At 37.1% G+C, this 12,664-nt stretch overlaps 1 protein-coding gene across 19 annotated transcripts in view; it reads left to right on the top strand.

Moving 5' to 3' along the window:
* Picalm (phosphatidylinositol binding clathrin assembly protein) overlaps window positions 1-12,664 on the top strand; it is a 90,911-nt gene that overhangs the window by 57,559 nt on the left and 20,688 nt on the right. For 8 of the 19 annotated variants that reach the window (XM_028873431.2, XM_028873426.2, XM_028873423.2 and 5 more), the window contains exons 9-13: window positions 121-206; window positions 2,163-2,286; window positions 2,551-2,687; window positions 3,196-3,299; window positions 9,775-9,924. In XM_028873431.2, coding sequence (XP_028729264.1) covers window positions 121-206; window positions 2,163-2,286; window positions 2,551-2,687; window positions 3,196-3,299; window positions 9,775-9,924 — 601 coding nt within the window. The remainder of the gene's footprint in view (window positions 1-120; window positions 207-2,162; window positions 2,287-2,550; window positions 2,688-3,195; window positions 3,300-9,774; window positions 9,925-12,664) is intronic. The other 11 variants (XM_028873439.2, XM_028873436.2, XM_028873437.2 and 8 more) reach the window with 2 other exon arrangements.

The raw sequence follows: 12,664 nt of genomic DNA, 5'->3' as shown, positions 1-12,664 counted from the left end.
AAAAATGCCCACCAATAATTAGTACATGAGGTTTTTGTTACTCTCATGTTAGATGACATTTGACTTATTTTGTAAAATGTTGTAATAGTTATGAAATTCCTAATATTTGTGTAATTTCAGGCCCCCAGCAGTCTTCTTGATGCTTTAGAACAACATTTAGCTTCTTTGGAAGGGAAGAAAATCAAAGATTCTACAGCTGCAAGCAGGTACATTGTTTTTTTGAAGGGTGAAAATGAGGGTTCTTTTTTCGGAAGGAGTAGAAGAAACCAGCTCAAGTTCAAGCTGTGTGGTGTCTCTATCTTGACTTAGTTATCTCTGAGATTGTGTGTAGTTAGATAGCCACTTCATAGAATTAGTGATAGGGCTCCATGGAGGTTAATGCACTTTAGTGCCTGATAGCAGTAAGTGTGGCCATAGTTTAAGACGATGACACTTGACGCTGTGGTTCAGAGTTGTGGTTTCAGTAATAAAAGTTACCATAAATATCATGCTTGGGTGTGTACCGTGCTTCAAAATTAAAAGATAATTTTGTATTAATTTTTTCAGCATTTATAATATCCTCATGGTAGATGCAGTAGTAATACTACAATTTGGGCCTAAGATGTCATATTTGATTTTTTTTTATGTCTTTTGATGGGATTGATTGTTGTCATGTCCCATTTTAATTAAGTGAGGTTTTGAGCTCAGTTTACCTAGCAAATTAAAAATAATAGAAATTATCTCATATTGATCCACTAATTGTTTTTAGTTGGGTGTAGTAATTGCTTGAATAATTATCATGTTTTCTTATGAAGATTTTACCTCTTTATTTAAAAGAATATGTAAAATATATAGTGAAACCTTTTCTTTGGTTCCTTTTACCTCTTTATTTAAAAGAATATGTAAAATATATAGTGAAACCTTTTCTTTGGTTCCTTTTGATTTTTAGTTTATATTTTGGTGATTTCTGCCCTTTTTAGTAATAAAATTTAAGCAATGTGAGGTACAGTGGCTCCTACCTATAATACCAGAACTTGGAAAGCTGAGGCAGGAGGAAGGCAAGTTTGAGTTTAAGCTTGGTCTATATAGTGAGGTAAGGCCAGCCTGGGCTACATTGAGGGCTCCTCTTGTGTGCCCCCCACAATCCCCAATTCCAAGGGGAAAAATCCACTAATGATTTTTTAAATAATATTTTGCACAAGATTTTCATTTTATAGTAGGTTTTTAGAAGTACTATTATCACCAAGATGTTACAGACCAGTTGGTTATAGGAAAGAAATGAAAACAAATCTACTCACATGGTTTAGGTGTACCAATTTCCCTCAGATGTTTTTCATGATGTGATTGGCTTATTTTTGTCATAATTATATGACTCATCCATTGTCTTCTCATTGGTTCATTTATAATACTGATTTTACATAAATTAGATTAGTTTTTGCCACTTTATGTATTTTAAAATAGCAATTATCAGTGTGTACATAGTAGGAAAAGGAAGATTAATTGAGGCCAGATGTAGCTCTTTACCCTAGAATTTAATGTTGGTTCTGGTATATAGTGTGGGTAAATCCGAAGAGGGAAGGAGACAGCTAGTGAGAAGTAATGAATTGTCTGTATGTAATAGATTTCAAAGGAGAATTCTGGCTTGTCAGAAAGGTAACAAGCACATAGAAAGGAGGTGCCACCCAAACTCGTGACTGAATTGAACTCAGGATTCCTTTTCAAAGAACCTGACATCCACTGGGAATAGCTTTTGTGAGTGTTGTTGTAGAAAGACAAACCTGGACATACACGACTTACTATTGGTGCTCGAGCTTTGGTATTCTTGTAGTAGAACTGTCAAAAGCCAGGGTGTTAATTGGTCTAGGAGCTGTCTGTTAGAAACGGAATCATTTTTGTTGTTTTTCTAGTAGGACTCTCCTAGGAATGTGAAATCTCTTTCCTGTCGCATCTGTGTCTTAAGAAAGGCAATGTGCTCTGTGTTGGAAATTTTCTTTTGAATTGGACACTTAACTTTAGAAGCTGGGAATTTGCAATTCAGTCAACAGTGTTAAAAGTGTTGGAATTTTCTAGGTCATTGATTAGAAGATTCCAACTAGTTACTTGTTACTTTAGTTTATCAAAAGCAGGGCCACTTCATTTTATGTTCTAGCTATGAAGTGTTTACATGTATCTGCTTACTCTAGGGCTACAACACTTTCCAATGCAGTCTCTTCTTTGGCAAGCACTGGCCTATCTCTGACCAAAGTGGATGAAAGGGAAAAGCAGGCAGCATTAGAGGAAGAACAGGCTCGTTTAAAAGCATTAAAGGTAAGTAAGTGTGGGTTTTCTCTTTGGAAGAACAAGTAGAGGGGATCATTATATAAATGAACCTCTAGCCAGACTTAAGTTTTTAATTGTGTAGCAATCCTATAGACTGAAACTCCATTTCATTTTTCATCACATAGAATGCTTGGTGAAAAGTCAGGGAGTACCCTTCAGCTATTAAAGCAGAATTAGAAAATGTCTTTTTTTCAGAGTCTGTACCAACAGATCTGGTTTTAGATTCCTTATGCTAAGTTCCTTTCTCAACAGGAACAGCGTCTAAAAGAACTTGCAAAGAAACCGCATACCTCTTTAACAACTGCAGCCTCTCCTGTGTCCACCTCAGCAGGGGGAATAATGACTGCACCAGCCATCGACATATTTTCTACTCCTAGTTCTTCTAACAGGTACAGTGGAGAGTAAGGGTACTTTTGAGTACTTAGTCTGAGAGCTTAACTTCTTCAAATACATGCTTTATAGATGCTATGAGTTTGTTTTATGATTTTGTAATTACAAATTAATACAAAAGGTATAGTAAACAATGCAGTTGGTATACTACCTAAATAAATATAAGGTTTATATAACTAGGAAATGGAATATGGTTAAATTACTAATTTTTAATTGGAATATACTGCAAGGGGATGGGTGTTTTCTTGGGAAAGTCAGAGTCTTTCCAGAAAAGATATTGTTACTCAAATTCAATAGAAACTTAAGACATCATGTTCAGGTATTTTTCTGGACTTCTTTATAATTATATGAAATGGGGAGCATGCAGCTATTACCGTTTAGAATTTTTCTTTTGAGCCTTACATTGAAGCTTTGCAGTCTTAATTTTTTGGGAGTAGGGTACAGGAGACCAACTGATATAGCAGAGTTCATCTAGAAATAAAACTGCTTTGTACAATGTTTTCCTAGCACATCTAAGCTGCCAAATGACCTGCTTGATTTGCAGCAGCCAACCTTTCATCCATCTGTCCATGCTATGTCAACTGCTCCTCAGGTAGCAAGTACATGGGGAGGTAAGCTTTCATTCTCCTTTAAATGCTGTAGAGGAATCTTCCCTCTCCATTAAGTAGTAGAGGTTTTGGTTGTATTTGGTACATGGGAACTTGAGAAATAATAAACTAATTTTTATCTCCTGAAGACAGTTTTTATTCTATATGAAGTATTAGAATTCATAGTTAATTATGAAGTAAGGTTTACGGAAGGTGAAGTTAAGTATGAGAGGAATGATCACTTTTTAAAGTATGACATCACCCTTCAATATGAATTTCAAAGGTACAGTAATTACTGCTTTTGATGTCGGAAAAAATTTCCTGGGGGGTAAAAGCCTTACTTTTATGTATGTAGATGATAAAGTTCTGGTAAAACTCATATTATGTTATCAACCAGCAAAGTATGTTGTGACCAGGTATCTCATGGTGATTCTTGTCCTTTTTAATTAATTGTATTTTATTTTATTTATTTAATTAGGTGTGTTTAAAATGTTGATTTAATTTAGACTTGTAATATAACAGCAATGTTTGGTGCCCCTTGAGTAGGATTTAGTTCTAAGGTGATCATGGTCTAGTGCCTTAAAAGCAAAGTGCTAATATATATGTGTTTCACAGTTTTAGTTAGGCATTTGCTTCTCAGATCATCTCCTTTGGATGGTTTTGGTGTGTATGTATGTATATTATTTTATAAATAGTCATCAAAAATTGCTGGAAAGATATTTTCAGGAAAAATGATGCTAAGTAGGAAATTAGAAAATGTTAAAATTTGTATTGGCTTTCATGTAATGTTTGAATTATTAAATTTTTTTTTTTTTTTTGGTTTTTTTCAAGACAGGGTTTCTCTGTGTAGCTTTGCGCCTTTCCTGGAACTCACTTGGTAGCCCAGGCTGGCCTCGAACTCACAGAGATCCGCCTGGCTCTGCCTCCCGAGTGCTGGGATTAAAGGCGTGCGCCACCACCGCCCGGCGAATTATTAAATTTTTATAGCATGTAAGATTTTCATATTCAATCATTTGATTTAAAAATACAGTTTATATGCTTTTCTTCCTTTCTTCCCTCCCCTCCAGTGCCCCTCCCTCCCTCCCTCCCTTCTTTTTTTTTTTTTTTTTTTTTTTGTAGTAGTACTGAATATTGAATCCAGGACTTGCCCACATTAGGCAAAGGGTCTGGCATTGAGCTGCATTACCAGCCCTAAGACACTGTTCTTTGTACTAGAATCTAAGCTCTGTGAAGGCAAGGCTTATCTATTAATTAGAGAGCACTTGGTGGCGGTGGTGGCGCCGGTGGCGCCGGTGGTGGTGGTGGTGGTGGTGGTGGTGGTGGTGGTTTGGGGGACAGCAGCATTTGTGCCACATTTGGTGGACTCAGTTCTCTCCATCCACCTTCACTTGGATTCTAAGAAGCCAGCTAAGTCTCTACCAGAGCCTTGTTGTTTTTCTCACACTGTATGTAGCTCAGGCTGGTCTCAAACTCATGGTAATTCTTCTGCCTCAGCCTCCAAGTGTTAAAATAGTAGGGGTAGAGCCGGGCGGTGGTGGCGCACGCCTTTAATCCCAGCACTCGGGAGGCAGAGCCAGGCGGATCTCTGTGAGTTCGAGGCCAGCCTGGGCTACCAAGTGAGTTCCAGGAAAGGCGCAAAGCTACACAGAGAAACCCTGTCTCGAAAAAACCAAAAGAAAAAAAAAAATAGTAGGGGTAGAACCAGCCCTAGAGTAGTTGTTATATGTAGATATAAATAAATTAATATAATAAATACTTTGTTGAATAAGTGGTCATTTTCTTTTCAGTACAGGTTGTAAAGAATTAATAATTAAGCATTAGATTTATACTAGTTTTGTGTAAGCAATAAGGTTTGTTTAATTTAGCAAAATTGAGATTTGAGTATAATTTCTAAAGAAGGTAATTTAATAAGTATATTAGAATTATTTTAGAGTTAAACTATTGACAACAAATTAAAGGTTAAGAAAGGAGTTTCTTGGTGCTGGAGAAATGGCTCAGTGGTTAAGAGTTCATGCAGCTCTTGTAGAGGACCTGGTTCAATTCTCAGCACCCTTGGTGGGCAGACCACAACTCGTGTGGAGATCTGATGCCTCTAGCCTCCTTGCACACTCACATGCACATACCCAGTCACAGACATAAACATAGTAAAATCTTAAATCTAAAATAACAATAGAGTAGAAAAGCATTTCTTAATGTTCTGACAGATCATGGGTTCAGAATTTTGAGTTCGATACATTTTTATGTTTTATTTTCCACTTAATCTCAGTTGTGCTCTTTGGGGTGTGGGCAGCAGGGAGGTCTCTATTTTGTCCTGACTGTCCTGGGATAAAGTAGATCAGGCTGGCCTCAAGCTCACAAATAACTTCTGTCCCTGTGCTAGAGTTAAAGGCATGCACCACCACTTCCAGCTCTCAGTTGCTTTTTAAAATATTAGAATATGGGCTGGAGAGATGGGTCAGTAGTTAAAAACACTTGCTATTCTACCGGGGTTCAGTACACTCCACCCATATGCCATCTCACAAATGCCTGTAACTCCAGTTCCAAGAAATCTGATGCCCTTTTCTGGCCTCTACTGGCACCAGACATGCACATACATACTTAGATACAGCCAGAACACTCACACATATGAAATAAAAAATAAGTATATTTTTAAAATATTAGCATTATTAATAAGACCATTAAATAATTTTAATTTCTTTCCTTTATTTTTAATTTTTTGATAGTTAATTAGCTTTTTTTGTTGTATCTTTTTTTAAAATGGTTGTTGGTTCCTTATTAGTTCTCCTTCCATGAATGGCCAAGATAAGGAGAGAAGAGAGAACAGGCCAGCTGGTGCAGGGAGGGGACATTTCCACAACATTCCATTTATACATAGAACTAAACAGATAAGCACAGAGTTTCTCTTGCAGTGAGAAATTAATCTTCTGTTAACTTTATTTTAAAACTATATTTGTTTATAGAGATGGTGTGTGTGTGCGCACACATGTGGGTGGGGGGGGGGCAGGCGCGCAAATGTTAACTTTTGGGAGTCCGTTTTCTTTTCCATCATGTAGATCCCAGGGATCAGACTCAGGTTGTCAGGCTTGATGGCAGGTGCCTTTATGTGTTTAGCCATCTTATCAGCACTTTTTTCTTTTAAATAAAGAAACTGAAAAGTTGTTTTTCTAAACAAACTCAAATTTTTAAGGGTTGGTATACTCAACATTCCAAAGGAATGGAACTATAAAATTCCTGTATATCATGTACAGTAACTTGAACAAGTAAATCTGAAATGTTGAACTCATGCAGCAGGTAAAATGTAAACTAGGGAAAACAGTTTGCAGTAAACTCAGTCTAATAATTGTTTCTTAATACTCTATATAAATACATTATCTTTAACTGTATTTTGTTTGTTTTAAATTGCTTTGTTGGCTATTTCTCAATAATTTGCCCCACATTTTAGCATTTAGCTTGTTCACATGAGTAACAAAGACTTTAAAAATAGAAAGCAAATGATGGGCATGGTGGCACACACCTTTGATCCTAGCACTAGGGAGGCAGAAGCAGGTGGGCCTCTGTGAGTTCCCATCTCAAAACAGAGATCCCTAGAACAGAAGGAATAGAAAGTGTACTGTTACTTTTCCAAAACCTTAGTTATATCTGAGGAAAATAGTGTAGACTTTACTATGAGCCCTTTAATGTACACAGAATTCAATCCCTACTTCCTCATAAAAACAATCAACTTCTGAATTGGTGATAGTTTCAGTGTTTTTATTTCTGCATGATGAGGTAGCTGAAGTATTTAAAGGAATTTAGTCAGTAGAGTCAACAGTAAACAGTTGAATTGTTGTTCATATCCTTGATGTTTGGATGAAAAAACATTTTTTAATTTAAGCTATTCACAATAAGGAAATCTTGCATTTAAGAAAATTTGACCAAAACAGTTTTTAAAAAGAAAGTCTTTTTCTGTTTTTTTTTTTTAAATTGCTACAATCCAGGACCTAATGCATACTAGCCAACAGCATTATCACTGAGTTGCAGTTTAAAGCCAGCTTGAACAACATGAGACTTTGTCTCAAGACAAAATAGAAAGTAAATGGACAAAATTATTTTTCAAAAGTTTTCTTTTTTTTAATTCTTCTCATATATTATATACCTACTGCCGTTTCCCCTTCCTACCTCTTCCCCAGTCTCCCTCCATCTCCCCTCAGAAAAGAGCAGGCCTCCTAGGGTCATCAACCAAACATGGCATAATACACTACTATGAGACCAGGCACATGCTATCAAATCAAGGCTGGATGAGGCAACAAAAGCAGCAGGAGGACAGGAGTTCCAAGTAGGCAAGAGTCAGCAACACTCCCCTTCCCCCGTCCCACTATTAGGAATCTCACAAGAACACCAAGCTACTCAGCCATACCGTATTTGCAGAGGAGCTAGGTCATACCTCTAAAGACTCCCTGATCTGTGAGTCCCTGTAAGTCCCACTCAGTTGATTCTGGGCTGTGTTCTTATGGTATCACTGACCCCTACGGTTCCTCCAGTCCTTCCTCCCCCCTGCAGGACTCTTGGAGCTCTGCCTAATATTTTGCTGTGGGACTCTGCATCTGCTTCCATCAGTTGCAGGATGAAGTCCCTCTGGTCTCTTTGATGACAATTCTGCTGGAGTCTGATCTCAGAACACTCTGCAAACAGGGCAAGCTGTAGCTTGAAGGTTTTATAGCTGAGTTGGATTTTTCAAAAGTTTTAAGAGTACTAGGGAGATCATTCAGTGGTTCAAGTACTTGCTGCTGGGCAAGCCAGAGGAACCCAGTTTGGGTTCTTAGAACTTATGTAAATGCCAGGGTGGGTATAGTGGCCTGTAGGTCATTCTAGACATCAGACCCCTACTGGAAACAAAATCTTACGAGCAAGCTTGCCAGATAGACTAGTCAGAATTGGCAAACTCTGGCTTCCTTTGAGTGCCTCAGTGAATAAGGTGGAAGAGAGATTGAGGAAGACTACAGGTGTCTGCTTCAGGCCTCTATATGCACACCACATAGATGCCAAATACCTGCACTTTCACCACACTGCAGGCACTCGAGAGAGATTTGCCAATCGAGAGAAATAGGTCATAGATCATGGCTCCTAGGGCACTGTGTACCTTTCAGTTCCTGAAAAATTAGGCATTCCCTCAGGATGCAGGCTGTGTTTCTCTCCACAATTCCCTGAACCTTACATTTGCCTTTAGTACCAAAACCAGCTTCTTACATCGGTTTATTTCTGAATTATTTTTTCTTACATTGTCCCTGTGCTATTCCATTTGTTGTTGTTGTTTTTGCCTCCATGAGAAAGATGTTAAAGCATCCTGAGTTTGAGTAGTTCATTAGTATATTTTGAGTTTAGAAGTGAGTTTCTTACTGCGAATTGCTATTCTATAGGAATACTTGCTTCCTAGAAAATAACTTAGGATAATGAAAAAAATTTTAAGATGCTTTATAATTAAAGCCATTAATTTGTTATTTTCTTGTGATTTTCTAGTTTTTAAGTCGTTACATTTAAGGTTAATGAATGTTTGCCTTGAATTGATTGGCTAAGGGAAAGTACCTGTCAGAGTAAGTGGTCTAACTGGTCCTTAGATTGTTGATTATTGTTCGTTTATGTAGTGGTAAAACAGGAACAGATTGGAAGGGGCTGCTGATTGAAAGTATAGAACCATCCTCTTGACTTTAGTTATTACAAAGAAAAATAGGATGCTATATGTTTGCTGTCCTTTATTTTTTTTCTTTCCCCCTTTAGCTAACCCTTTAAATCTTGAAGCTTTAATCACTAGAACAACTATCTTGAATGAGGCAAACAAATGGGAATATGTAATTCGAGAGTAACTTTAGATACAGAATTGAAGGAGAAAAGCCTGTTAGTTTTATGAAGGGAACATTTGTTACCCTGTAGGTAACCACTTCAAGACTTTCAAAGCTGTTCCCAGACAGCTGGGCAGTCATCTCAGTTGTCAACAGGTCCCCCCTCTCTCTTTTTCTTCACTTTATTTAATTTTTCTGACTATTGAACCTAAACAGGAGTTTTACAAATATTAGAATCAGTTTCTTACCTTAATTTGAAATGACTATTTCTTCTGCAAATTTACTCAATACCATACATTTACCAAATGCTTATTTCAATGATTTGAATAAACAGAATTATGCCATCAAAACCAGTATACTCAGCCAGAGTAGGTGCAAGGTGAGTGGTATGGAAATATTTTGGTGATTATTTTCTTATTTAACTATGTGACTATTGGCTTTCTAATGTGGGGGAGAGCAAGTCTGTCGGTAATGATCTGCTGTGGTTGTTAATGGAGACAATTTCCCCCTAAGGATTTCTATATGTTAAATGCAATTCTTTCATCTTAGTGATTAAATGTTTTTGTGTGTAAAATTAATAATAATATAGCTACTACTTTTCACTTTGCATCTTTCAACTAATTACAATACTAATTTATTTACTTCCTTTCTTCATTTTGCTGTAATTCACTTGGACTGCACAGATCCTTTCTCTGCTACTCTAGATGCTGTTGATGATGCCATTCCAAGCTTAAATCCTTTCCTCACAAAAAGTAGTGGTGATGTTCACCTTCCCATTTCTTCAGATGTATCCACTTTTACTACTAGGACACCTACTCATGAAATGTTTGTTGGTAAAGTACCATTTAACCTTTTTTTTCCAATTAATGTTTATACTAAGTTTTTTTAACTTATGTGCTAATTACTTTTATAATGCTACAGTAATTACTTTGGATTTTAACATCAAGTTTTAAGATAAACTGGAATGATAATGTAGTAAGATTCTTAAATTGATTCCTTAAATACTCCTGGTGGTATTTAATGCAGATTTTAGGAACTAGAGTTCTTTGATTCTGAATTTCCTGGGTTTTGTTGTCTGCTCTAGTGTAGCACTCCAGCTATCTAGTTAGTGTCTTGTATAGTATCCTGCTTATTAGTTCAGAGAACTGATTTAAAAGTAACGTCTAAGTTTACATGTTTATGTGTGCTTATACCTTTGTGCACTGGAAGATCTTTTGTCATTCTTGTCATTAAAACTATTGCATATTACAATTTCATGTTGATTTAAGTTGTACATTTCCTTAGTCCCTTTTGTAAGTCTTTTACTTCATTGCTTGTCTAAAGATAAAGGAAAAATTAAAACATAGGTATTCCATTTAAACTAATAAATTAGAAAAGTGACAACTAACCTGTCAATACAGTATGAAAAGTCAAAATCTTTTTTTTCCCCCAAGACAGGGTTTCTCTGTGTAGCTTTGGTGCCTGCGCTATCGCTCTGTAGACCAGGCTGGCCTCGAACTCACAGAGATCCGCCTGGCTCTGCCTCCCGAGTGCTGGGATTAAAGGCGTGCGCCACTGCCACCTGGCGAAAAGTCAAAATCTTACATGAGTTTTTTAGAAAATAATAAGTTTTAAAGTATATACTAAACTTGAAAAAAGAAAAGCTAGAATCTTTGTCTAGGCCTACTTCTTTATTTGTAAAGTTAGGTATTCGAAGATAGGTCAGAATTGGCTGAAAAGCCAGTGACTTCATACTTCTTTTCCTAATGAAATAGTGGGGGGGGGGGGTTGTTTGTTTGTTTGTTTATTAAATTGATATGGTGGTTTTTATTAATCTTTTTAATAGGGTACTCAGAACCTTGTGTTTTCAGAAATTTTATTTTAGTAAGTTTTAAATTGAATGCCGACATGGCTTGGATTTCTCTGACTTTTATGTTTTGTTTAATTCATTTTAGTTCCTTTCTCCCCATTCCTTCCTTTTCTCTTTGATCTTGATTGCCTTGTCAGGATTTTCTTGGCACTCAGGCTTACCCTAGTACTACTCTTACATGTCATGAGCCTTCTGTTATTGTTTGCTTACTTTATTGATGTATTTGTACAGGAGAGGTTTCTTTTTTCTGTATAATGTAACTTTTTATACTTCTTCCCATTAATAAGACTCACTGTGTAGCCCTGGCTATCCTGGAAAACTCAATATATAGACCAGGCTGTCCTTGAACTTAAAGAGATCTGCCTGCCTCTGCCTCCAAAGTACTGGGATTAAAAGCGTGTCCTACCACACCTGGCTGAATTTTCATAAACTTGTTAAGAATAAATAGACTCACTTCCATCCCTGCCCCCCAATGGTAATGGAGATTAAACCTAGAAACTTGGGCACACTCAGCAAACTCTACCACTGAGCTATATCCCTGGCCCTTACTTGCTTTTGAAAATGTGCTTCTCCCCTTCTGTTTTTGTTTTCCTTAATTTTTTAAGCATATTGTGATTTTATAAATAGATACCTATTATGCTCTTTAATCTATACTCATGACTTGGACATCTTCATGAGAGTGTATTACCTGTACTATTACTACCTTGTGGAATTTAAAGCTCTTTGTGTATTCATTGAATTTATTGATTTCTTTCCAACTGTGTTCTTTTTTCATGTATGTGTGTGTATATCTGTACGAGTGTATGTCATGTATATATGAGTGCCTTTGGAAGCCAGAAGAAGGCATTGGATATCCTGGGGCTGGAGTTAAAGGCAGTAGTGAGTCACTTGATATGGGTGCTGGGAATTGAACTCTGTTCCTCTGGAAGAGCTGCAACTATTCTTAACTACCAAGTCATCTCTCCAGCCTTGCAAATATGTTCTTGGTTAGTGCACTACAATAAAAATAAAGTCCAGCTAATTGTATGTGTTTATGCATAGTACTTGATTCCCTTCATTTAAATTGTCATTAAAAGTATACATACCACTCAGGAGTGGTTGGCTCATGTCTTTAATCTCCTTAATCCTTTAATTAGTATGTCAGGGTGTAGATATGTATCTGTGTATGAGCACCACAGTTCAAATGTAGAGGTCTGAGGACAACTTGTTGCAGCTGGTTTTCTCCTTCCACCATGGAAGTCCTGGGGATTGAACTAAGGTTGTTAGGCTTGATGCCTTTACTCACTGAGCTATGTTGCTGGCTTGTTTTTAAAGATATTTGGGCTAGGCACTGATGGCACACACCCTTAATCCCAGCACTCAGGAGGCAGAGGTGGCGAATCTCTTGTGAGTTCGTTCAAAGACAGGTCTACAGAGCTAGTTCCAGGACAGCCAAGGCTACACAGAGAAACTCTGTCTTGAAAACAGAAAAAAAAAAAAGCGGGGGGTGGGGGGGTAAGGGAGGACTGGAGAGATGATTCAGCAGTTAAGAGCACTGACTACTATTCTAGAGGACCTGGGTTCAATTCCCAGAACCCACATGCCAGCTCACACCTGTCTGTAACTCTTAAGATCCAGCACCCTTATACAGACATACATGCAGGCCAAACACCAATACACATAAAATAAAAATAAATTAATTTTTTTAAAAAAGAGATGTTTGGGATATTTTTTTTTATCCCAAG

The sequence above is a fragment of the Peromyscus leucopus genome, chromosome 1 (genome assembly GCF_004664715.2).
Source record: "Peromyscus leucopus breed LL Stock chromosome 1, UCI_PerLeu_2.1, whole genome shotgun sequence".
NCBI lineage: Eukaryota > Metazoa > Chordata > Mammalia > Rodentia > Cricetidae > Peromyscus > Peromyscus leucopus.
This window is presented reverse-complemented; position numbering and strand designations above follow the sequence as displayed.